This window comes from Crinia signifera, chromosome 19 (genome assembly GCF_055691185.1).
Source record: "Crinia signifera chromosome 19, ASM5569118v1, whole genome shotgun sequence".
NCBI lineage: Eukaryota > Metazoa > Chordata > Amphibia > Anura > Myobatrachidae > Crinia > Crinia signifera.
Genome location: NC_139226.1, coordinates 3,873,407 through 3,900,001, shown reverse-complemented (window position 1 = coordinate 3,900,001; position 26,595 = coordinate 3,873,407). Strand labels below are relative to the sequence as shown.

At 52.8% G+C, this 26,595-nt stretch overlaps 1 protein-coding gene and 1 pseudogene across 1 annotated transcript; both read left to right on the top strand.

Annotated features, from left to right (window-relative positions):
* Positions 1-4,402: 4,402 nt before the first annotated feature.
* Positions 4,403-19,122, top strand: HSPB7 (heat shock protein family B (small) member 7). Its single transcript, XM_083161826.1, has 3 exons — positions 4,403-4,639; positions 16,004-16,137; positions 17,172-19,122. The coding sequence occupies exons 1-3, from the start codon at positions 4,471-4,473 to the stop codon at positions 17,349-17,351; spliced, it is 483 nt and encodes a 160-aa protein (XP_083017952.1). The 5' UTR covers positions 4,403-4,470; the 3' UTR covers positions 17,352-19,122.
* LOC146044473 (U2 spliceosomal RNA) lies at positions 5,124-5,256 on the top strand (annotated as a pseudogene).
* Positions 19,123-26,595: the final 7,473 nt, after the last annotated feature.

Sequence of the window (26,595 nt, the reverse complement as noted above, 5' to 3'; positions counted from 1 at the left end):
GCAGAATGCAGGATGGGAGGTAACTATGATGTAACAGTGTAATGTGGGCTAAGTGACATGGAGGAGATTGCTAGACTAATGAGGGATAGAGGGAGATTGCTGCTATGTCAGGGAGTCTCCTGCAGAATGTAGGAGGGGAGGTAACTATGATGTAACAGTGTAATGTGGGCTAGGTGACATGAGGGAGATTGCTAGACTAATGAGAGAGAGAGGGAGATTGCTGCTATGTCAGGGAGTCTCCTGCAGAATGTAGGAGGGGAGGTAACTATGATGTAACAGTGTAATGTGGGCTAGGTGACATGAGGGAGATTGCTAGACTAATGAGAGAGAGAGGGAGATTGCTGCTATGTCAGGGAGTCTCCTGCAGAATGCAGGAGGGGAGGTAACTATGGTGTAACAGTGTAATGTGGGCTAAGTGACATGGAGGAGATTGCTAGACTAATGAGGGATAGAGGGAGATTGCTGCTATGTCAGGGAGTCTCCTGCAGAATGTAGGAGGGGAGGTAACTATGATGTAACAGTGTAATGTGGGCTAGGTGACATGAGGGAGATTGCTAGACTAATGAGAGAGAGAGGGAGATTGCTGCTATGTCAGGGAGTATCCTGCAGAATGCAGGAGGGGAGGTAACTATGATGTAACAGTGTAATGTGGGCTACGTGACATGAAGGAGATTGCTAGACTAATGAGGGAGAGAGGGAGATTGCTGCTATGTCAGGGATTTTCCTGCAGAATGCAGGAGGGGAGGTAACTATGATGTAACAGTGTAATGTGGGCTAGGTGACATGAGGGAGATTACTAGACTAATGAGAGAGAGAGGGAGATTGCTGCTATGTCAGGGAGTCTCCTGCAGAATGCAGGAGGGGAGGTAACTATGATGTAACAATGTAATGTGGGCTAGGTGACATGAGGGAGATTGCTAGACTAATGAGGGAGAGGGAGATTGCTGCTATGTCAGGGAGTCTCCTGCAGAATGCAGGAGGGGAGGTAACTATGATGTAACAGTGTAATGTGGGCTACGTGACATGAAGGAGATTGCTAGACTAATGAGGGAGAGAGGGAGATTGCTGCTATGTCAGGGATTTTCCTGCAGAATGCAGGAGGGGAGGTAACTATGATGTAACAGTGTAATGTGGGCTAGGTGACATGAGGGAGATTACTAGACTAATGAGAGAGAGAGGGAGATTGCTGCTATGTCAGGGAGTCTCCTGCAGAATGCAGGAGGGGAGGTAACTATGATGTAACAATGTAATGTGGGCTAGGTGACATGAGGGAGATTGCTAGACTAATGAGGGAGAGGGAGATTGCTGCTATGTCAGGGAGTCTCCTGCAGAATGCAGGATGGGAGGTAACTATGACTTACACCCTGGTATCGGGGAGCCTGCGGCTTCATTATAATAATGCAAAATATATATCCTGACTACTAGTAGCGCACCCCACACTGTACATGGGGTTAACGGAGCAATGAGTATACACAGAGGACAAAACATTTGGGGCGCAACTTGTGCTGTGTCTGCCTCTCCTATATACAGTCGGTGTTACAGACCCGCACATTGCACATAATATATACAGCCCACACTCCTAAGCCGGTCCCCCCCCCCATTTACAGAGGTGCACACCCACCCCACCCCACCCCCATCCCCCTCGAGCGGGTCTGCCCGCACACACCCCATCGGCGTGTCAGCACCGCCCGGACCTCAGGGTCAGCGGATCCGCCCGCACCCCCCCACCTCCAGAGCAGCGAGTCTGCCCGCACCCCCCGGGTCAGCAAGTCTGCACCACCCGAACCTCAGAACCAGCGGGTCTGCCTGCACAACCCACCCCCCACACGCGGGCAGCGGGTCTTCCCACACAACCCCCCGCTTCCCTGCACAAGCAGCGGGTCTCCCAGATCAGCGGGTCTGCCCCCCAACCCCATGATCAGTGGGATCAGCGGTTCTGAGCGCCCCCCTCCCCCCCGTGAGCAGCGGGTCTGCCTGCACCCCCCTACTCGCTGGTCAATGGAGCAGCGGATAATCCCGCACCCCCCCCCCTGGATCAGCGGGTCTGCCTGCTCCCCCCATCCTCGCTGGAGCAGTGGGTATGCCCGCCACCACCCGGAGCGCCGGAACTGATGCAGCGGGTATGCTCCGGGGATGGGAGGGTTCATGCAGACCCGCCACTCTGGGGTAGGGGGGAGGGCGGGCATACCCGCTGCTCCGGGGGGGTTGGTGTGGGCAGACCCGCAACTCCAGGGGGGGGGGGGTGCGGCCAGACCTGATGCTCCGGGGGTGGGGTAAGCCCCTTACAACGGTGTAAAGAGTGCCCGGAGGGCGCGATGAATCACCTACTATATATATATATATCTATAGTGAAGCAAAGCAAACATCTATCTTAAATATTTCATGTCGCCCATTGTTTATAATTCTGCGATGTGTAACATAAGCCCCGGGATGATGTGGACCACGTTCCTGGGATGCTTCTGTGACACAGTAAGGGGTCTGGGGATTACAGTACTGTCAGAGGGTCTGTGCTGTATCACCAGTGTCTGCCTCTCCTATATAGTGTGATACAGACCCGCACAGTGCACATAATATACACAGCGCTCTGCGCTCTACCCTGCCAGCACCCAACGCAGAACTTCTACTGACCCCCCACTAGGGATGGACATCGGAAGCCCACCATCAAATGGTGACTGGGCATCCACCATCAAATCTTTCGATGTGATGTCACTGACTAGTGTGTTAAAAAAATTCATACCATCATCTTCATCATGTCTGCACATGCACAGAAGCAATGCAGCATGGCCACACATACACAGAAGCACTGCAGTGTAGAAACACACAGAAGCATGTCCACACATACACGGAAGCACTGCAGCGTGGCCGCACATACACAGAAGCAATGCAGCATGGCCACACATACACAGAAGCACTGCAGTGTGGCCACACAAGCAGAGAGTGTAGCGCAGAGGGGCAGGTGGGGAGAGAGTGTAGCGTAGAGGGGCAGGTGGGGAGAGAGTGTAGCGCAGAGGGGCAGGTGGGGAGAGAGTGTAGCGCAGAGGGGCAGGTGGGGAGAGAGTGTAGCGCAGAGGGGCAGGTGGGCAGAGAGTGTAGCACAGAGGGGAAGGTGGGGAGAGAGTGTAGCGCAGAGGGGCAGGTGGGGAGAGAGTGTAGCACAGAGGGGCAGGTGGGGAGAGAGTGTAGCGCAGAGGGGCAGGTGGGGAGAGAGTGTAGCGCAGAGGGGCAGGTGGGGAGAGAGTGTAGCGCAGAGGGCAGGTGGGGAGAGAGTGTAGCGCAGAGGGGAAGGTGGGGAGAGAGTGTAGCACAGAGGGGCAGGTGGGGAGAGAGTGAAGCACAGAGGGGCAGGTGGGGAGAGAGTGTAGCGCAGAGGGGCAGGTGGGGAGAGAGTGTAGCACAGAGGGGCAGGTGGGGAGAGAGTGTAGCACAGAGGGGCAGATGGGGAGAGAGTGTAGCACAGAGGGGCAGGTGGGCAGAGAGTGTAGCACAGAGGGGAAGGTGGGGAGAGAGTGTAGCGCAGAGGGGCAGGTGGGGGGAGAGTGTAGCACAGAGGGGAAACGCTGGGAGTGTCCGGGGAAAACGCTGGGAGTGTCCGGGAAACGCTGAGAGAAACATAGAAACATAGGGTGAGATTTAATGGAATGAGAGATTCAGAAAGTGAGAGATTTGGTGACAAATCCACAGTTTTTTTTTTAAAGCGCCAATCATTTACACTTCAAATTCAAACTGGTTTAGCAGTGTAAATGATTGCTGCTTTAAACAAACTGGAGATTTCTTACCAAATCTCTCACATTCTGAATCTCTCATCCTATTAAATCTCACCCATTGAATTTGACGGCAGAGGGGCAGCTGGGGAGAGAGTGTAGCACAGAGGGGCAGCTGGGGAGAGAGTGTAGCACAGAGGGGAAGGTGGGGAGAGAGTGTAGCGCAGAGAGGCAGGTGGGGAGAGAGTGTAGCGCAGAGGGGAAGCTGGGGAGAGAGTATAGCGCAGAGGGGCAGGTGGGGAGAGAGTGTAGCGCAGAGGGGCAGGTGGGGAGAGAGTGTAGCGCAGAGGGGCAGGTGGGGAGAGAGTGTAGCGCAGAGGGGCAGGTGGGGAGAGAGTGTAGCGCAGAGGGGCAGGTGGGGAGAGAGTGTAGCGCAGGTGGGCAGAGTGTAAGGGCTGTGGGGTAATAGCCCTGCACTAACAGAGGAATGCCAGTGTTTGGACCCCCCCCCCCCCGGAGCAGGCGGCCATATCCCGGCCTATCTGAGGTATGAGGTCACAGGGACACAGGAGGCTTGGAGCCACCTCTCAGCACAGAAACTTTCCACAGCTGCCAACGGGATGCTGCAGGCGGCTAAATATAGCTGGGGCTGGAGATGCTGCTGGGAGGGAGTCACTATATAAGCCCAGGGATGAGGGAGGCATTGCCAGCAGCCAGACCCGGGCACCAGCCGCACCAGCCAGGCCTCACGTTACCCATCACCGTTTCCATGAACCTGCAATCGTCCTCTGCCTTCCGCTCGGAACACAGCTTCAAGCAGACGTCCTCCACCGGCGGCGGGCAGCCCCGCGAGCCATTCATGGACAAGACCCTGGGCATCTTCAGCGAGGATTTCGGCAAGTTCAGAAGACCTCATAGAGACCCCCTGGGATTCTCAGGCAAGTGGGGGCCACCAGTACCGAGATGTCTCTAAGATATACGTATATATATATAACCGCACTCTGCAACCCGCGTCCTCGGCCCTTGGGCCGGAAACTTCCAGAGTCTCTCTGCTTCTGATTGGTGTCTCAGGTATAGATTGCGTCTCACCTCACAGCCGGGGCGGTGGATGCTATGGGCTGCAATGTCCCTGTGACCTTTGTGGGACTACAACTGCCAGCATGCATGACTTATGTGTCGTGATATCACTGGAGATGTGCTGTCCTGTGCGTGAGGGTGTGCTGGGTATAATCCCTGTACGCCGCGCCTGTTTCCGGGATGATGCATTCGCAGCCGCAATCCCATACGCGTCTGATGTACGATGGTATGCTAATAGTGCAGCAACCGTGCGCAAACACGCAGAGCCTTTACCGGATCCTTCCGTTATTGACTGTCGGTCACTTGTAGAAGAAGTGTGCGCTGCGAGTGACATCTCTGCGGCACATCACTTCTCGGCCTTATGGCTAAGATCAAGTGTAGTATCTGTTCATATCAGTGGGTATGGACCGGCCCCTGGCAGAAGGATAAAGGCTGGACCGAGTAACTGCTCCAATGGGCGGAGGGTTTGGGACCCCTCATGCCTGGGAGCAGGGAAAAGTCTGGCTGAGTACCTTCCCCTCTGCCAGATGGAGGGACAGTTCTAGCGCCGTAATTCCACTGGTAGGAGGGGAGAAACACTGGACTGAGTCCATTTTAACATGGAATCCAGAGGGAAAAGGGGTCCTTTTTATACCCCTACTATCCAAGTGGGCATGGAGTTGGATATAAACCTGTGGTGAGCGTAGCGAGCCACCGAGCCCGAAGCGTGGCGAGCGTAGCGAGCCCCGCGAGGGGACACAGAATACCGGCCCCTCACGGGGCGCGCTTCGCGCGCCACGCTTCGGGCTCGGTGGCTCACTACGCTCGCCACAGGTTTATATCCAACTCCATGCCCACTTGGATAGTAGGGGTATGAAAAGGACCCCTTTTCCCTCTGGATTCCATGTTAAAATGGACTCCGTCCATTTTAACATGGAATCCTATGGAAAAATCGGGTCATCGCATGCGATATGGTCGCATGCGATGCGATATCGCATCGCATCGCACTAATTATATGCCTTAAATTAAGGCATACAATCAAAAAATCGGCAGCCCAGATAATACATAAGTACCGATTAAGCTCCTCAGTATGTGTGAGCTACATGCAGAAGGGGGCAGTAACTGAGCACCTGGGTAACACCATGCTGCACTGCAGGGGGGTAGATGTAACATGTGCAGAGAGTCAGATGTGGGAGGGGCGTGTCCTAGCTACATTGCAGTGTGAGAATAAAGCTGCCCAGCATGTGTGGGCTACAGGCAGAAGCAGCCAGTATCTGAGCACCTGGGTAAGGCCCGGTACACATCAGAACGATCCTGATTGTTAGTAGATCATTAGCAGATTGTGTGATGCTCGCACGATCTGTTGGAGCACACAATCTGCTAACAATCTGCATCCAATCTGATCCCAATCCAATCTGAGTCTGTATCCAGTTGAATGGATCTTTCACAGATCCTACCTGCAGCAGGTAGGATCTGTAAATGACCAAACGACAGCGGGGACGCGCATCGGATTGGAATCGGATCGGAATTGGATCTAAACATGCAAAAACATGCCCAATCTACATACAATCTACATACAATCTACATCCAATCTGCAGCCAATCGGTCGGAATTGGATCCAGATTGATGGAATTGAGCCCTAATCGTTCTGGTGTGTACCCCCTCCCCTAACACCATGCTGCAATGCAGGTGGCAGATGTAACAGGTGCAGAGAGTTAGGTGTGGGCTACATACAGAAGCAGTCGGTAACTGAGCACCTGGGTAACACCATGCTGCACTGCAGGGGGCAGATGTAACATGTGCAGAAAGTTAGGTGTGGGCTACATGCAGAAGCAGCCAGTAACTGAGCACCTGGGTAACACCATGCTGCACTGCAGGGGGCAGATGTAACGTGCAGAAAGTTAGGTGTGGGCTACATACAGATGCAGCCAGTAACTGAGCACCTGGGTAACACCATGCTGCACTGCAGGTGGCAGATGTAACATGTGCAGAGAGTTAGGTGTGGGCTACATACAGAAGTAGCCAGTAACTGAGCACCTGGGTAACACCATGCTGCACTGCAGGTGGCAGATGTAACAGGTGCAGAGAGTTAGGTGAGGGCTACATACAGAAGCAGCCGGTAACTGAGCACCTGGGTAACACCATGCTGCACTGCAGGGGGCAGATGTAACATGTGCAGAGAGTTGTGTGGGCTACATACAGATGCAGCCAGTAACTGAGCACCTGGGTAACACCATGCTGCACTGCAGGGGGCAGATGTAACATGTGCAGAGAGTTGTGTGGGCTACATACAGAAGCAGCCGGTAACTGAGCACCTGGGTAACACCATGCTGCACTGCAGGGGGCAGATGTAACATGTGCAGAGAGTTGTGTGGGCTACAAACAGATGCAGCCAGTAACTGAGCACCTGGGTAACACCATGCTGCACTGCAGGGGGCAGATGTAACATGTGCAGAGAGTTGTGTGGGCTACATACAGAAGCAGCCGGTAACTGAGCACCTGGGTAACACCATGCTGCACTGCAGGGGGTAGATGTAACATGTGCAGAGAGTTGTGTGGGCTACATGCAGAAGCAGCCGGTAACTGAGCACCTGGGTAACACCATGCTGCACTGCAGGGGGTAGATGTAACATGTGCAGAGAGTTGTGTGGGCTACATGCAGAAGCAGCCGGTAACTGAGCACCTAGGTAACACCATGCTGCACTGCAGGGGGCAGATGTAACATGTGCAGAGAGTTAGGTGTGGGCTACATACAGAAGCAGCCAGTATCTGAGCACCTGGGTAACACCATGCTGCACTGCAGGGAGGCAGATGTTACATGCATGGAGAGTTAGGTGTGGGAGGGCCATGTGCTACCTCTGAGCTATACTGCAGTGTGAGAATAAAGCTGTGTGGGCTACATGCAGAAGCAGCCGGTAACTGAGCACCTGGGTAACACCATGCTGCGCTGCAGGGGGTAGATATAACATGTGCAGAGAGACCTGGGTAACACCATGCTGCACTGCAGAATACGCCAGGGACCGAATGAAACAGAAACCTCCCCTTAATCTGTAAAATGGTACCTTATTCATTGATTTTGGTTAAGTATCAAGGGAGGAAAAGGGATCAACAGCAAGATCACTTTCTCAAAATAATATACATGATACAGTATATGTAAAGATGTATATACAGTATATGTTGTGTATATATAATATATGTATGTAATGGTGTACAGCAGAGGTTCACAAACTTTTTGAATCACGTCACCCTAAAGTATCAGAATTTTTTTCACAGCGCCCCTAGCCAAAAGTTGGTTACTAGTTTCAGGAAAGATATTAAATAAGTTGTGATTTAAATGTTTTCCTAAAGGCCCCCATACATTAGGCCGACTTGTCCGAATGACCTAATCTACTGACAACTCCCCTGGGGGGGTCACCTACGATTTGGCACTTGATGTGCCAGGTTTTGCATGCGATTTATCACATGCAGTCCCCCCGGGGAGCTGCTGTCAGCGGGAGCCGGGAGCTGAGCAGGGCATGGGGGCTGCAAGCAGGCAGCGGACACAGCCTGTAGTACCTGCGGTGGAGGGAGCCAGATGCCGAGCGGGGGACTGCAAGCAGGGAGCCAGGCAGGGGAGGCAGTGGGCGCACTGGTCCAGGCGGTGAACTCCGCAAAGGGAACCAGAGAGCAGAGACCGGGTAGCGTAGGGGAAGCCGGGCAGCAGCGGGCGGACATAGAAATGAATTAACAGTCAGTGATTGGCTGAGAGCTCTCTCAGTCAGAGAGCTCTCAGCCAATTACTGGCTGTCCATTCATTTCTATGTGCCCGGCTTCCCCTACGCTACCCGGTCTCTGTCTCTGATCCCCTTGCGGCGTTCACCGCCTTGAAGTATCTATTTGCGGCATTCCCCCCCCCCGCCCAGGATAGTGCGCCCACTGCCTCTCTAGCCCGGCTCCCTGCTTACAGTCCCCCGCTCGGCTCCCTCCACCGCACGTACTATACGCTGCGTCCCCTGCCCGCCTTGGGCTGCACATAAGATTTATCAAATCTTATGTGCAGCCCGTCCGACCTCCCGAATCTGACCTGATGCACACGGGACCGCGCATCGGGTCGGATGGGATGTCTGCACATACGATTTGGCCCGATTTCACGGCCCGATTCATCCGAATCGGGTCAAATCGGGCCCAAATCGCATAGTGTATGGCGGCCTTTAGGTCCAGTTATGTGGTGAGAAACATGATTCACTTCTTGGAAGCCACAAGCACTGATTTTGTCTATTTCATTGGCCATAAATAACTTGAACCACCAACCTGAGGCACCCCTGCAAGTGCTCCAAGGCACCCCAGGGAGCCTAGGCACACAGTTTGGGAACCACCAGGGCCGGATTAACAATGGGCCTGATGGAGCTACAGCTCCAGGCCCACTCTCTAAATAGGCCCATTTTGTAGCTGAGGGCCTGGGCTTTCCAACGAGCCCTGCCCCACGTCACTAGCCTCCCGGGAACCGGAGATACCGTCAGACAAAGCTGGAACGTTTTCCCCGTAGGATAACATGGGACCCACTAATTCTGACCTCCACCCGGTTCCAACGGCATCACAGAAGCTTGTGGTTGATCTCAGTCGAACCCAAATCGCTGGGCCTTCAATCTGATATCAGGTCCACATGGGTTCATTGTTTCTAGAGATATTGCGGGTAAACCAATTTTTTCATTTCTGAAATGTAATTCCATGGCTGTTTGAGGGCAGTTTTCTCTGGAAGCAAACGGCACAGTTTCACGGGACCAAAATCATTTGAAGCCCATTTAAAAGTTCGGTACTCTTTACTTAGAAGGGCGCCCACGATTTTGATCGTGGGCATCGTTAGTAAAAAATCTCGGGCATCTCGGGCATTGAATGCACTAAAAAATCGGGTGCGATCAACCGACGAGATGCCCGAGATTTCCCATAGGGAACAATGTTAAATGTCTCAATTGACCCGATTTTCCTGTTCAATGCCTCAATTGACCCGATTTTTCCATAGGAAACAATGTTAAATGGGCCACAGAGGCCAAATAGGCACCCTGAAGTGTATAATGGCCACCCGAATTGTAAACGCCACCCCACGATCAACGTCAACCCGATGCGTGGCGAGCGCAGCGAGCCCGCGAGGGGCGGCGGTACGCGTCCTACGACCTTTTCATACCCCCACTATCCACGTCGGCGTGGAGTTGAGAATAGAAAGTGTGGCGAGCGCAGCAAGCCACCGAGCCCGAAGCGTGGCGAGCGCAGCGCGCCCCGCGAGGGTACGCGGACAGCTGTGAAGCCCGCGAGGGGACGCGGATACCTGTGAAGGTATCCGCGTCCCCTCGCGGGGCTCACTGCGCTCGCCACGCTTCGGGCTCGGTGGCTCGCTGCGCTCGCCACACTTTCTATTCTCAACTCCACGCCGACGTAGATAGTGGGGGTATGAAAAGGTCGTAGGACGCGTACCGCCGCCCCTCGCGGGGCTCGCTGCGCTCGCCACGCTTCGGGTTGACGTTGATCGTGGGGTGGCGTTAACAATTCGGGTGGCCATTATTCACTTCAGGGTGCCTATTTGGCCTCTGTGGCCCATTTAACATTGTTTCCTATGGAAAAATTGGGTCAATTGAGGCATTAAACAGGAAAATCGGGTCAATTGAGACATTTAACATTGTTCCCTATGGGAAATCTCGGGCATCTCGTCTGTCGCATCGCACCTGATTTTTTAGTGCATTCGGTACTCTTTACCTAGAACGGCGCCCACGATTGAAATCGCGGGCATCGCGGGTAAAATCGCGGTAATCGCGGGCATCGCGGGTAAATCGCGGGTACATCAAAATCGGGTACCCGCGATTACCGCGATTTTCCCATAGAGAACAATGTTAAAAAGCCTGATTGACCGCGATTTTAGCGTTAAATGCCTCAATGCCCGCGATTTTCCCATAGGAATCAATGTTAAATGGGCTACAGAGCCCAAATAGCCCCAATTAACCCTTAAATGTCCCCCCAATTTTTGTACGCCACCCCACGATCCACGCCAACCCGAAGCGTGGCGAGCGCAGCGAGCCCGCGAGGGGCGGCGGTACGCGTCCTACGACCTTTTCATGCCCTACTATCCACGTCGGCGTGGAGTTGAGAATAGAATAGTGTGGCGAGCGCAGCGAGCCACCGAGCCCGAAGCGTGGCGAGCGCAGCGAGCCCCGCGAGGCGACGCGGATACCTTCACAGTTATACGCGTCCCCTCGCGGGCTTCACAGGTGTCCGCGTGGCCACGGACACCTGTGAAGCCCGCGAGGGGACGCGCTTACCTGTGAAGGTATCCGCGTCCCCTCGCGGGGCTCGCTGCGCTCGCCACGCTTCGGGCTCGGTGGCTCGCTGCGCTCGCCACACTATTCTATTCTCACACCACGCCGACGTGGATAGTAGGGCATGAAAAGGTCGGAGGACGCGTACCGCCGCCCCTCGCGGGCTCGCTGCGCTCGCCACGCTTCGGGTTGGCGTTGATCGTGGGGTGGCGTTAAAAATTTGGGGGGACATTTAAGGGTTAATGGGCTCTGTAGCCCATTTAACATTGATTCCTATGGCCAAATCGGGTGGATTGAGGCATTTAACACTAAAATCGGGTCCATCGCGGCTTTTAACATTGCTTCCTATGGGAAATCGGGAGCATCGCGTCGCGGGCATCGCGGGTACGTTTATGGCCGGCCGCGACGCGACCGACGCGATTTTTCTGGTTTAACATGGTTTTCAATGGGAAAATCGCGGGCATCGCGTCGGTCGCGTCGCGGGCAGGCATAAATGTACCCGCGATGCCCGCGACGGGCGCCGTTCTAGGTAAAGAGTACCGTGCATTCAATGCCCGAGATGGGCGCCCTTCTAAGTAAAGAGTACCAAAAGTTCTTTAATGATACTGGTCTCATGTAAATGGGCCAGTTGGTTCCAAAAATATAGCTGGTCGGTTATAGGGGGGGGGGGGGGGGGACGCGGTTTTCTTTCCCCCTCAAACCAGAAAATGCAGGTGTAAAAGGGGCCGGGAATGTCCCTCCATGATCCCGGGACCATATTCCTGGGTAAATCCCTGCATTTTCTAGTGTGAAAGGGGTATTATTTCAAATAGTTGGGACATGCAGTGCTCTGAATACAGCAGGGCAGCCCCCTGCTCTCTGCCCAGCTGTCAATGGCTGTCATTTGTGCCCGGCGGCGGCTGTCCCCCAGTTACTGCGAGCATGTATTCCCCCTTGGCAATGAGCATGTAATCCCACATGGCAAGAAGCATAGAACCCCTGGCAATGAGCATGTAGGTAAGCAGCACTTATGTAGCATAATTTTTAATAGGCATTCTGGTGTTTGGCATAATACGTAATGGACAATATGGTGTGTGGCTTAACACGTAATGGACATTATGGTGTCAATTTTTAATGCGCGCCTTTGGCGCACAATGCCCCTGTTTTTGAAGCATATTGTGCATCATTGCTCAATCTGTTTGTGTACAGGGCTGGACTGGGACCAGAAATCGGCCCTGGCATTTTGAGCACACAGGCCCACCAGAAGGAGACGGGACCCTTGCGCCGCTAAGCTGTGCGGCGAAAAGGGGGTGTGGCCTTGTGGAAAGGAGGCGTGCCATCAGAAAATGGAGGCGTTACCCATTACACATTATGGAACACACGTAATGCCTATGGGAACACACAGATATATATTGTTTTCCTCCCTCAGCAGATGTCTCAGGGAAGAATGCTCTGCAGAAGTCATTCTAATGTGAGTCTCATCCTCTCCTTAGCAATGACAAAGGAGAGGATGACACTCACAGTGACAGGAGTCGGACTCAGGACAAGAGCGTAGGACACTCACCAGCACTCTCACAGGCAATATTATTTGGTACTTGTTTCCTATCTGGGCGCCCGCTACGTTAATTGCGCACCATGCTATTCTCCGTATAAAAATCGGATCGCATCGGATACCACAAATGCACATACACGATATTGAACGATGCGATGCGATGCGATCCGATTTCGTTCCCGCTTTTATGCTTGGCCCATAGGATGGGCCATCTGTAACACTACTGTATTTATTAACCCTTCAAAGCCCTCCCCTTGTCACATCTGCACAGAAACACAGTATTGACTTCAACCCGAAGCGTGGCGAGCCCCGCGAGGGGCGGCGGTACGCGTCCTCCGACTTTTTCATACCCCCACTATCCACGTCGGCGTGGAGAATAGAAAGTGTGGCGAGCGCAGCGAGCCACCGAGCCCGAAGCGTGGCGAGCGCAGCGAGCCCCGCGAGGGGACGCGGATACTTCACAGGTATCCGTGTCCCCTCGCGGGCTTCACAGGTATCCGCATCCCCTCGCGGGGCTCGCTGCGCTCGCCACGCTTCGGGCTCGGTGGCTCGCTGCGCTCGCCACACTTTCTATTCTCAACTCCACGCCGACGTGGATAGTAGGGCATGAAAAGGTCGGAGGACGCGTACCGCTGCGCTCGCCACGCTTCGGGTTGACGTCAATACTGGGGTGGCGTTAACAATGGAGGCGCATTTTAAACCATCAGGGGGGGTTTCCTATACAAATCGTGGGTTTGCGGGGTTATTACATTGAAATCAATGTAAAATCGGGTCTCAGGGACCATTTAACATTGATTCCAATGTAAAAATCTGGTTGATCGCGTCACCGCATGCGATGCGATCCGATTTAAAATGAAATCGGATCGGATAGCATCGTATGCCATCGTACATCATCGAGTACCGAATCCGATGCGATGCGATCCGATTTCATTACGGTGCCGTACGTAGAAAACCTGGGCGCCCAGATAGGAAACAAGTACCTATTATTTTTATTATTTACCTTTCTCATTTGTCTTTTATTCCTAATATATTCCTCTTCGCTTTAACCTTAAACCCTCTCCTTCCTATCTACTGTAATTGTCAAATACAAGCGCTTGGTGTTATTGCTTCTAGCAAAACCTTCCAAATTACTAACACTTTCACAGAGCGGCTCACACAAGCGCAGATTCGTTTTTTGGGACAATCTCCCATCAATCCCTCCATAATGTGTAAGAGGCAAAAACAGTAGAAGGGCGTTAGTACTGTGGTGCATGATTTGTATAAGGGGTATATGGTGTGGTAAACTTAGGTGACCACATAAAAGGTGCTGAAATGTTGTCTACCAGGTTTTGGCTTTCAGTATTTTTTTATGACTGGAGTGCCGCCTCACCCCACAAGTATCTTAGGACATCGGCATCCTGCATGTGCACCTTTGGAGGGAACCCGCCAATATATCTCCCTGCATTTTTCCTATGCCAGCCCCCTGCCTTTTCCAGGCATATATAATTGGTTGAAAGTATTTACACAAATAGAGACACACCCATGAGCAGACCACCCAACCAGAACACTGGTCACGCCCCCACATTATTAGGTGCTGGCCACAACCCCTATTATTGCGCATAATAGGCCCTTGATCATTTTCAGCTCCAGGCCCATTTAGACCTTAATCTGGCTCTGGGAACCACTGGTAAACAATATACGCAGTATGTTTATATATATATATATATATATATATATATATATATATATGTAACGGTGTACAGTATACGCAGTATATATATGTATATAATGATGTACAGTATACACAGTATATATATAATGGTGTATATGTGCAGTATATATATATATATATATATATATATATGTGTAATGGTGTATATGTGCAGTGTGTATATATATATATATGTAATGGTGTATATGTGCAGTATATCTGTATGTAATGGTGACTAATCTATTCCGCAGCCGGCTCTGGGACAGTTATATGTAACGGTGTACAGTATAAGAAGTATATATATATATATGTATATAATGATGTACAGTATACGCAGTATATATATATAATGGTGTATATGTGCAGTGTATATATATATATATATATATACAGGTTGAGTATCCCGTATCCAAAATGCTCGGGACCAGGAGAATTTTGGATAACGGATTATGCCGTATTTCGGAATATTTTAATATTTCAATGATGTATTTTGAAGTATCTTGCATTTATGCTGTATAAACACATAATATACACACAAATATATTTTATTACCACATAAAATACACACAAACATATTTTAATTGTTCAAAAAACAAGGTTTCAAAACGTGAAACAAAATATGTGTACTATCTCAGCACTGAATTTGAATGCCAAGCAATCATTGTCTTGCACATATATAGTGCCAGTTACATATCATGTCCCCAGTGATGCTGTTACATATGTCCCCAGTGAGTTTTTAGCAAAAAAAAATTTTTTTTTCACTTTCTGGAATGTCCGTATTTCGGAATAATTCGGATAACGGATATTCGGATACGGGATACTCGACCTGTATATATATATATATATATATATATAATGTCAGGAGGGGGTTGTCCGGCACTCGTCGCACTCAATACGCAATGTGCCCGGGTGCCTTCCTAGGTAGAAGGTTTCTACCGCATATAAAAGAACAAACATAGGCGTCACTCCGGGACTGGTGTAGAAAACAATTTACTGTGTGGCGGTCAACGCCGTTTCGGGTTTCCCCGTCGTCAGGACCTGGTCCTGACGACGGGGAAACCCGAAACGGCGTTGACCGCCACACAGTAAATTGTTTTCTACACCAGTCCCGGAGTGACGCCTATGTTTGTTCTTTTATATATATATATATATATATATATATATATATATATATATATATATATATATATATGTAATGGTGTATATGTGCAGTGTGTGTATATATATATATATATATATATATATAATGGTGTATATGTGCAGTGTGTGTATGTATATATATATATATATATATATATGTAATGGTGTATATGTGCAGTATATATATATATATATATGTAATGGTGTATATGTGCAGTGTGTGTATGTATATATATATATATATATATATATATATATGTAATGGTGTATATGTGCAGTATATATATATATATATATGTAATGGTGTATATGTGCAGTGTGTGTATGTGTATATATATATATATATATATATGTATATGTAATGGTGTATATGTGCAGTGTATATATATATATATATATATATATATATATGTAATGGTGTATATGTGCAGTATATATATATATATATATATATATATATATATATATATATATATGTAACGGTGTACAGTATAAGCAGTATATATATATGTATATAATGATGTACAGTATACGCAGTATATATGTAATGGTGTATATGTGCAGTCTATCTGTATGTAATGGTGACTGATCTATTCCGCAGCCGGCTCTGGGACAGCGCAGAACATGAAGTCTTTGGGGAACACCTATCAGTTCGCTGTGGACGTCAGAGACTTCTCCCCAGAGGACATTATCGTCACCACCTCCAACAACCAGATTGAGGTCCACGCTGAGAAGGTGAGTGACCGGCCCATGTTGTACTGTGCACTATGCCATATGTAGTTATGTACAGTATACGTGTGATCAGTTCCCAATATACTGTATGTATGAGGTGTCACCCAAGTGCAATACACAGGGCTGCCACCAGGAGGGGACTCCAGTGCCGGGCCCAGAAAGCATGGGGGTCCAGATAGCATGGGGGCCCAGATAGCATGGGGGCCCAGATAGCATGGAAGCCCAGACAGCACGGGGGCCGAGGCAGCGAGGGGACCAGACAGCGAGGGGGCCCAGCATTGGAGTCTGGTATAGCAGTCACTCACATCAGTACTTCTCCAATAGACCTTACACTATGGGGCCCCTTTATCTTATAATACATGGCGCTAATTCCCTGAAAACATCAATTTCCAGGGGGTTAGCGACAAATATTTAGTGTCCCCGAATGTATGTAGAATCCTCCCTGCACCGCCGTTGGCCGCATCCTATGGGGGCTGTGATGCTGGCCGGGAGCCCATTGTAGCCTATGGTCAGCGGGGTCAGCGTTGACAGCGCATTCGCAGCCCGGATTCGGGGGCCCCTGTCCCTGCACATGCATTAGCACACGCCCCCACATAGATCACATTGTATATGCAATCCTATAATTAAGGGTCCCTATATCCCTACTGGAGGCAAGCCACCAAACACGCAGAGAACATGCAAACTCCACACAGTCAGGACTTTGGTTGGAAACAGACCCAGTAAGGACTCTTTATTCTCCTGAGTGTGCCAGAGCAGAGCCATCTTACCAGCACTGTAGGGTAAGGGCCCCGGGACCCCCGTGCACATTTATGAAATCCCAGGGGTTCCGTGAGGTAGAGAATGCGGAATGTGTGACCACCACCTGCCCCTGCTCGGAGGCCCCTAGGCAACTGCCCATATTAATATGGTAAGGTGACCTGGGTAGCCTTCCTAGCATTAACCAGTACCTGGAAGGGTGCAATGTCCCCCGTGGCTTTTGTGATTCTCTATTTCCATGAGTAACCCCCTCTCCCCTCTTCTCCCTCTTGCCCCCTAAGCTGGCCACGGACGGGACCATCATGAACACCTTCACCCACAAGTGCCAGCTGCCCGAGGACGTGGACCCTACCACAGTGACTTCAGTCCTGGGAGAGGACGGCATACTCACCGTCAAGGCCGAGAGGACCCCGGCCAAGCACACGGACCACCCGACTTTCCGGACTGAGATAAAAATATAATTGGAGGCGGTGAAGCAGGCCGGAGGGGCATTAGCCAGACCAGGCCGCCTCCGCTTTGTGCCCCAGACTCTGTGTCCGTTTCCTTTCCAAAACCTCTGTCCAACATTAGCACGGACGCGTCAGTAGAGGCGGTGACCCCGGTGTGATCCACAGTCCTATCACACAGCTGGACACGATTGTTGTGTGTGTGTGTGTGTGTGTGCGGCAGTGGTGACTGCTGGTGAGTGTGTCGTCACACGGACACTTTCTGTTGTGGACATTCCAGAAAACCTTCTCTAGGATCTAATAGTAAACCCTGCGTTTCATTCTGCATCACATTTATGTGGATTATGGCGGCACCGGTAGAGTTACGTTACGCAAGCGTGTTCCTGAGTGGGAATGAGTAAGATGCAAGAGGTGGTTCAGAGTATATGTGGTGGGGCTGATGCACAGCAAGTAAGAGCGATATGTGCAGGGGCTAACAAAGGATTTCCGGAGGTCGTGGGGGGTCCAATTGTCACCAGCCCATGTAGAAAGCGTAATTAGCATGTAATGAGATATAGTCTAGTGCAGTGTATGTCGCACATGTACAGAACCAGTGGCCTAGGTGTAGCACCACAGTGCAGGTTCCTGCTCATTGACAGGAGCCAAGTGCTGTACTGTAATATTACATGCAGCACAAGGCTCCTGTCATAGTGCAGGAGCCAGCACTGTGAACAGGTCCCAGAGGGTGGTCCAACAGCTCCAGGTCCCCAAGGGTGGCCCAACAGCTCCATTTGATGAAAACAGTGTGTCCGGGCCATGAGACCATGCCCCCCATTTTGTGAGGCCATGCCCCCAACTCGTGAGATCATGCCCCCATGCCCTTTTGTTGGAGGCTCTTGGGGTGGTCTGACGGAGGCCCAGTGGGTGGTCTGTCGGAGGACCTGGAGGTGGTCTGTTGGAGGCCCTGGGGCTGGTCTGACAGAGGCCATAGGGATGGTCTGTCGGAGGACCTGGGGTGGTCTGTTGGAGGACCTGGGGGCTGGTCTGTTGGAGGCCCTTGGGGTGGTCTGTCGGAGGACCTGGGGTCTGTCAGAGGACCTGGGGATGGTCTGACATAGACCATGGGGCTGGTCTGGAGGCCCTTGGGGTGATCTGTTGAAGGACCTGGGGTGGTCCATTGGAGGCCCTGGGGGTGGTCTGTCAGAGGACCTGGGGGTGGTCTGTCGGAGGCCATGGGGCTGGTCTGTTGGAGGACCTGGGGGTGGTCTGTTGGAGGCCATGGGGGTGGTCTGACAGAGGCCCTTGGGTGGTCTGTTGGAGGACCTGGTGGTGGTCTGTTGGAGGCCCTGGGGGTGGTCTGTTGGAGGACCTGGGGGTGGTCTGTTGGAGGACCTGGGGGTGGTCTGTTGGAGGCCCTGTACACTAATATTCCCGGAAAAGCCACTTTGGGGGTTACCTTCATTGCCCAGGCATGGGATATGCTTTTGCCAGTTGTGTGGGGTGTAGGTGGACGCAGGACGGACGGCTGTTTCTGCTGTAATGTAAGTGGTTTGTAACCTGGGAACCAACCAGTGTGGTGGTCTGTGATGTGTTCCTGGGGGTGTATGTGCCGCAGATGCAGAGAGCGAAACGCGTGTGGTCACCGATGGAATTCTCTCTCTCTGCGCGCGCTATCCTCGGGGGGTAATGTGCTATGTATCGGCAGTGAATGTGACGGATGTGCGGCTGTAGGAGCGTAGATAAGATATCCCGGGTGGTGGGATGCGTCGGTGATGATACAGTATACACCCCTACAAGTACCCAGACCCCTCCTCTCTCTTGTACATAGATTGTATTTTTCCATTGTTACATGAAATACTTTGTATCTTCCTCGAGTGTCTGAGTCTCATTCCCTGAGGTCACACAGTGCCGTCAGCATGGGGTATACCTGTGACCCCACGCGTTTTCGCTCTCTTCTCTATTACATCATAAATCAGTATATCAAATAAAATCTGCTGGACATAAACCAGACATGCCCATTACCAGCTATATACAGTAACAGTATATAGGAAGAGGTGGTGACAATCCACGCACTAACTGCCACTACCTCCCGAGCGTCCGTGTCTTAACGGTCACTTTTATATGCGTGCACCTTCGCCATCATTCGATGGTCGCCAACTATCGAATGATGTGGGTGATCCCCTGCAGCCTTCAGGGGGGGGGGGGGACATGTTGCGAGTGGGTGGGGGGAGACATGCTGCGAGGGGGGTGGGGGGAACACACGCTGTGAGAGGGGGGGTTTGGTGGACTCTCAACGCTACGAATTTGCAGCCTTGCGAATCAACCAGAATTACCCCCTTTGTCACTGCCGCTGTATTATTCAGGTGTAATTGTCCTCTCGGCCACAAGGAGGAGCCACAGAGAAAGGGACATTTTCTAATCTCCCCCTTCATTGGAAATTGTTATTTATAGAGCTCTGACAATGAACAGACGGTGGCGCGGCTGCGGCTAATCCCCGAAATCTGAGACCCCGGAGAACCAGCAATGTCACCTTCAGGGTGCAGACAAAGTGACCACAACCCACGTCGCCATGGCAACAAGAGCCCAGACCATCAACAGAGGGAAATACAGTGTGTGTGTGTGCGTGCGTGCGTGCGCATGTACATATACATAATATATACACCACAAAGCACGTCACTATGGCAACAGGAGCCCAGACCATCGACAGAAATACAGTGTGTGCGTGCGTGTGTGTGTTCATGTACATACACAATCCAGGGACGTGCGGTATATGCAGGACAGAGGGGGGTGGCAGGTGCACTATGCAATCATTACTGCCAACATGTATTCCTTTTATAATTCATTTCTGAGGATGTTAGCATACATGTGGCCAAATATATCTACCTGCTCACCACATTAAGGTCTCCTCATTAGAGCAGGTCCCTAGCACTATGGGGTTCATGCCTGGGGCACAGGGCACCCCCAAACCAGTCCAGCAAAACCACCCCAGGGCATCACATAAATAAAATATAGCTGTGAAGTGTAATGGAGTGTAAAGTGTCATAGAATGTAGGGTATGTGTAAGCAACTAATAGGGATTCACTGCACATTCGCCACTGCCCGCCACGTTCCGGAGCCTCGCCGGCTCCGGTATTCAACGAGTCAGGGGCTCACTGCCCTTGACTGGCGAATTTGAGCTCCTGCGGCGGACGCCGCAGGGAGCCTGAGGACGGCGGCAGGCAGGGAGATGGAAGTCTCCCTGCCTGCCCCAGAACGTTTGTGGGGGGGAGGTGGGCTCCCCGGGAGCCCGGCTGCCCCCCGGGGGTGCCAGCAGGGGACCGGGTATATTCTCTACACCCGATCATGCATATGTAATGATCGGGTGAAGTGAATATATGAATATCTAATGAGTGGCTCGGCTCCGGCCCCCTGCTGGCTGATCTGTGTAAAAAAAATATATTTTTTTTTAAATTAAATATATATTCATGTGCTTACAGCACATGAATAAAAGTAGCATGCCCCTCCTCAGAATAAAATTCCAGATTTTTTGACACCAAATGTAAAAAACAAAACACTTTATTTTAAAAGTTCACCTTCCACTTCACCATAAAAAGATAGCGATTGCTACTCGGTGAATCATGGCGAAAAAAACCTTGAAATGTATTCGCCATCTGGTCATTGAATAGGGTGATTCACCGTTTTAGTCAGAAATTCGCCTTACAGCACAAAATCGCCATAAAAACCTGGCGAATCAGCCTCATTGAATACCGCCCATAGTGATAAAGGGTGTGTCAAAAAGAAAAAAATTGTGAAAAAATATGTGAAAAAAGACATACATAGAAAAATGATGTGTTTATGTGAGTCTATGTGTAAAGTAGCGATGCCCTGGAGTGGTCCAGCCAGACAAGCTGAAGGTGAGGTAAATGGCGGAGGAGTCCCTGGCGAGTACTAGAGCCAGATTTGCACACAATATATGAGCCCAGGGGTACATGCCGATATTATACACATGTGCAGCAGTATACACTGAGAGATGAGCAGAACAGCACTGCAAGTGAGGCACTGTGGGTGAGGCACTGCAGGTGAGGCACTGCGGATGAGGCACTGTGGGTGAGGCACTGCGGGTGAGGCACTGTAGGTGAGGCACTGCAGGTGAGGCACTGAGGGTGAGGCACTGCAGGTGAGGCACTGCGGGTGAGGCACTGCAGGTGAGGCACTGTAGGTGAGACACTGCCTCACCTGCCATAGACTTTTTACTCCAGATTTTTTACTTTAAAAATGATTAGAATAATAAAAAAGAGTTTTGTTTTATATACTCTTTGTATTTTTGACATACTTTATAAACTTATTTTAAAAAATATCCGCTAGTATTACGTTATGGATGTGGTTATAGCGCTCTAATCCTATGTGCAAATGGAGTGGTCAGGGTTATTTATATACATTAGTACGACAGGAAAGGGTCTGCCTCACCTGCCTCACCCACCAGGGTGTGGACCGTTTGGTCTACAACAACTAGGTCGACAAGTATTGGGTCGACATGGGTCTAGGTCGACATGGGTCTAGGTAGACATGGGTAAGAGCGACATGGTCTTTAGGTCGACACAAACATTAGAGCAACATGGGCAAGGTCACCATCAAAAGGTCGACATGGGGGTTTTCACTGTTTTTTTACCCAAATGTCGACACTATCGACATTTATTTACAGTGCACCGCACTCGCATCGCTCGCGATGCTTCGTGCTCGGTGCCTCGCTATGCTCGGCACACTATACTGACCTGTCCACCTAAACCCATGTCGACCTAGACCCATGTCAAGCATGCTGCATGTCCACCTAGTGGTGTCGACCCAATGCTTGTTGACCTAGTTGTTGTAGTTGTTGTACGCCACTGACACTATCCGGCCGTCTGGAGGTTTTCCCGGTGGAAGTGGCTGTCCCCCCCAGATCCCCGTGTTACCATGAGGGGGGTTGTTTGCTAGCACAGCCTCTCGCATGCTGACCATCGATGGTTTCTCTCAGGTTATACTGACCTTTATTTCCGTAAGTGTCCGCTGAAGAGGGCGGGACGATGCCGCATGCCCAGGTTAACGCCCAGCATCTTCATGGGGACATAAAACACTGGCCGTTCCCCTCATGCCCCCCACTGTGCTCCCCCCTCCCTGTCACCTAAGGCGTTCGTACAGTGTCACACACGCATCCGCAGAGCCGCACAAACGGTCCCTGGAGTGACTACGAGGGGGATTAATTCCTCCTGAATCAGGCCCTAAGCGTTGCGGCCTTGGGCACGGCTAGCTGGTAACAAAGGTTGTTATGTGTATACTCCATTACCCCATCCACATCCTCCGTCATCAGAGACAATATGCAGCTGTCGCCTCACGTCAGGGTCACATTACACAAGAGGCGAGGAGAGATCGGCGGTGAACCAGACGCGCCATTAGATACTGTGCCCGGGTCAGAACCCCCTCGCCCGCATGGGAACATGGTGTGACAGAACAAGCCGTGAGGGACGAGACATGACTCTATTACTGTATGTGAGGTGTCATCCCACAGTCGTCCCTTGTAGCATTATTTGGGGGAATGTGTGTAGAATTGGGGATCTGACCACTCTCACCCCGACAGCGCCAATGCATGTGTGCAAACATGTTATGTGGGCTGGACACTGCGTTTTCTGGGAGGGGCCAGGTAAATGTAGGCGTGGCTGCGCAGCTACGGGGTGGGCTGTGGCAGCCACATTTCATTTCACGCAGCCATTGCGACCCAAAGTATGTCCGGCCTGTGTTGCCCCTGGTATCGCCTACAGACAATGCTGCGCAACAGGAGGTTATTCTGGTTCATTCGGTCCCCTGTGAATTTGCGACGAGAACTGATGGCGAAGGCTGCGATTGAGCATATTCGCATGTGCAGACCTTCCACGCGGGCGCCTTCTGAGACTTGCGTAGTCTCTGTGGTGCTTGCTGGCGTAGAGGAGGAGGCGGGGAGGGGGCATTCGCTGGGTGCGCCCAGGAAAACGCTGGCTGTCCCCATGTGAATGCTTCCACCTGGCTTCCAGGACGTTACCGCACGCCAGCTGCCCGCCCAGTTGTCGGAGCAGGGCGCCACAGATGTAAGTCAGCAGAAACCGACTTAGATTTGCGAGAACTACAGAACTACAGAAATCATTCGATGGTCTGTGACCATCGAATGATTTCAGGCCCGCACTCCAAGCCTGTGAATGGATTGTATGGAAAACATCCATTGGCAGTGCGGCGGGAACATTCACCGTGTAGCGGGGCGCAGGCATTCGCAGTGCGGCGGGAACATTCACCGTGTAGCGGGGCGCAGGCATTCGCAGTGCGGCGGGAACATTCACCGTGTAGCGGGGCGCAGGCATTGGCAGTGCGGGGGGAACATTCACCGTGTAGCTGGGCGCAGGCATTCACAGTGCGGCGGGAACATTCACCGTGTAGCGGGGCGCAGGCATTCACAGTGCGGCGGGAACATTCACCGTGTAGCGGGGCGCAGGCATTCGCAGTGCGGCGGGAACATTCACCGTGTAGCGGGGCGCAGGCATTCGCAGTGCGGCGGGAACATTCACCGTGTAGCGGGGCGCAGGCATTCGCAGTGCGGGGGGAATATTCACCGTGTAGCGGGGCGCAGGCATTCGCAGTGCGGCGGGAACATTCACCGTGTAGCGGGGCGCAGGCATTCGCAGTGCGGCGGGAACATTCACCGTGTAGCGGGGCGCAGGCATTCGCAGTGCGGGAGGAACATTCACCGTGTAGCTGGGCGCAGGCATTCGCAGTGCAGCGGGAACATTCACCGTGTAGCGGGGCGCAGGCATTCGCAGTGCGGGGGGAACATTCACCGTGTAGCTGGGCGCAGGCATTCGCAGTGCGGCGGGAGCATTCACGTGTAGCTGGGCGCAGGCATTCGCAGTGCAGGGGGAACATTCTCCGTGTAGCGGGGCGCAGGCATTCGCAGTGCAGCGGGAACATTTACCGTGTAGCGGGGCGCAGGCATTCGCAGTGCGGCGGGAACATTCACCGTGTAGCGGGGCGCAGGCATTCGCAGTGCGGCGGGAACATTCACCGTGTAGCGGGGCGCAGGCATTCGCAGTGCGGCGGGAACATTCACCGTGTAGCGGGGCGCAGGCATTCGCAGTGCGGCGGGAACATTCACCGTGTAGCGGGGCGCAGGCATTCGCAGTGCGGGGGGAACATTCACCGTGTAGCGGGGCGCAGGCATTGGCAGTGCGGGGGGAACATTCACCGTGTAGCGGGGCACAGGCATTGGCAGTGCGGGGGGAACATTCACCGTGTAGCGGGGCGCAGGCATTCGCAGTGCGGCGGGAACATTCACCGTGTAGCGGGGCGCAGGCATTCGCAGTGCGGGGGGAACATTCACCGTGTAGCGGGGTGCAGGCATTCGCAGTGCGGGGGGAACATTCACCGTGTAGCGGGGCGCAGGCATTCGCAGTGCGGGGGGAACATTCACCGTGTAGCTGGGCGCAGGCATTCGCAGTGCGGCGGGAACATTCACCGTGTAGCGGGGCGCAGGCATTCGCAGTGCGGCAGGAACATTCACCGTGTAGCGGGGCGCAGGCATTCGCAGTGCGGCAGGAACATTCACCGTGTAGCGGGGCGCAGGCATTCGCAGTGCGGGGGGAACATTCACCGTGTAGCGGGGCGCAGGCATTCGCAGTGTGGGGGGAACATTCACCGTGTAGCGGGGCGCAGGCATTCGCAGTGCGGGGCGAACATTCACCGTGTAGCGGGGCGCAGGCATTCGCAGTGCGGGAGGAACATTCACCGTGTAGCGGGGCGCAGGCATTCGCAGTGCGGCGGGAACATTCACTGTTTAGCGGGGCACAGGCATTCGCAGTGCGGTGGGAACATTCACCGTGTAGCGGGGCGCAGGCATTCGCAGTGCGGCGGGAACATTCACCGTGTAGCGGGGCGCAGGCATTCGCAGTGCGGCGGGAACATTCACCGTGTAGCGGGGCGCAGGCATTCGCAGTGCGGCGGGAACATTCACCGTGTAGCGGGGCGCAGGCATTCGCAGTGCGGGGGGAACATTCACCGTGTAGCTGGGCGCAGGCATTCGCAGTGCAGCGGGAACATTCACCGTGTAGCGGGGCGCAGGCATTCGCAGTGCGGGGGGAACATTCACCGTGTAGCTGGGCGCAGGCATTCGCAGTGCGGCGGGAGCATTCACGTGTAGCTGGGCGCAGGCATTCGCAGTGCAGGGGGAACATTCTCCGTGTAGCGGGGCGCAGGCATTCGCAGTGCGGCGGGAACATTCACCGTGTAGCGGGGCGCAGGCATTCGCAGTGCGGCGGGAACATTCACCGTGTAGCGGGGCGCAGGCATTCGCAGTGCGGCGGGAACATTCACCGTGTAGCGGGGCGCAGGCATTCGCAGTGCGGCGGGAACATTCACCGTGTAGCGGGGCGCAGGCATTCGCAGTGCGGCGGGAACATTCACCGTGTAGCGGGGCGCAGGCATTCGCAGTGCGGGGGGAACATTCACCGTGTAGCGGGGCGCAGGCATTGGCAGTGCGGGGGGAACATTCACCGTGTAGCGGGGCGCAGGCATTGGCAGTGCGGGGGGAACATTCACCGTGTAGCGGGGCGCAGGCATTCGCAGTGCGGCGGGAACATTCACCGTGTAGCGGGGCGCAGGCATTCGCAGTGCGGGGGGAACATTCACCGTGTAGCGGGGCGCAGGCATTCGCAGTGCGGGGGGAACATTCACCGTGTAGCGGGGCGCAGGCATTCGCAGTGCGGGGGGAACATTCACCGTGTAGCTGGGCGCAGGCATTCGCAGTGCGGCGGGAACATTCACCGTGTAGCGGGGCGCAGGCATTCGCAGTGCGGCAGGAACATTCACCGTGTAGCGGGGCGCAGGCATTCGCAGTGCGGCAGGAACATTCACCGTGTAGCGGGGCGCAGGCATTCGCAGTGCGGGGGGAACATTCACCGTGTAGCGGGGCGCAGGCATTCGCAGTGCGGGGGGAACATTCACCGTGTAGCGGGGCGCAGGCATTCGCAGTGCGGGGCGAACATTCACCGTGTAGCGGGGCGCAGGCATTCGCATGCCCAGCAAGCTACAATACATGGCTCGCAAAGCAGCCAACAAGAATGACCTCCACAGTGTAATGGGGACCTGCTGCCACCTGATGGTCATGCCTGTTACTGCAAGTTTGGTTCTCACATTTTCTGTACAATAAGGTCGACAACAGTTTTCAACTTGTTCCAATTGTCGACATGGTCGACATGGACATTGTCAAAGTGTACCATGTCCCCTCACTTCGGGCATAATGTTATAT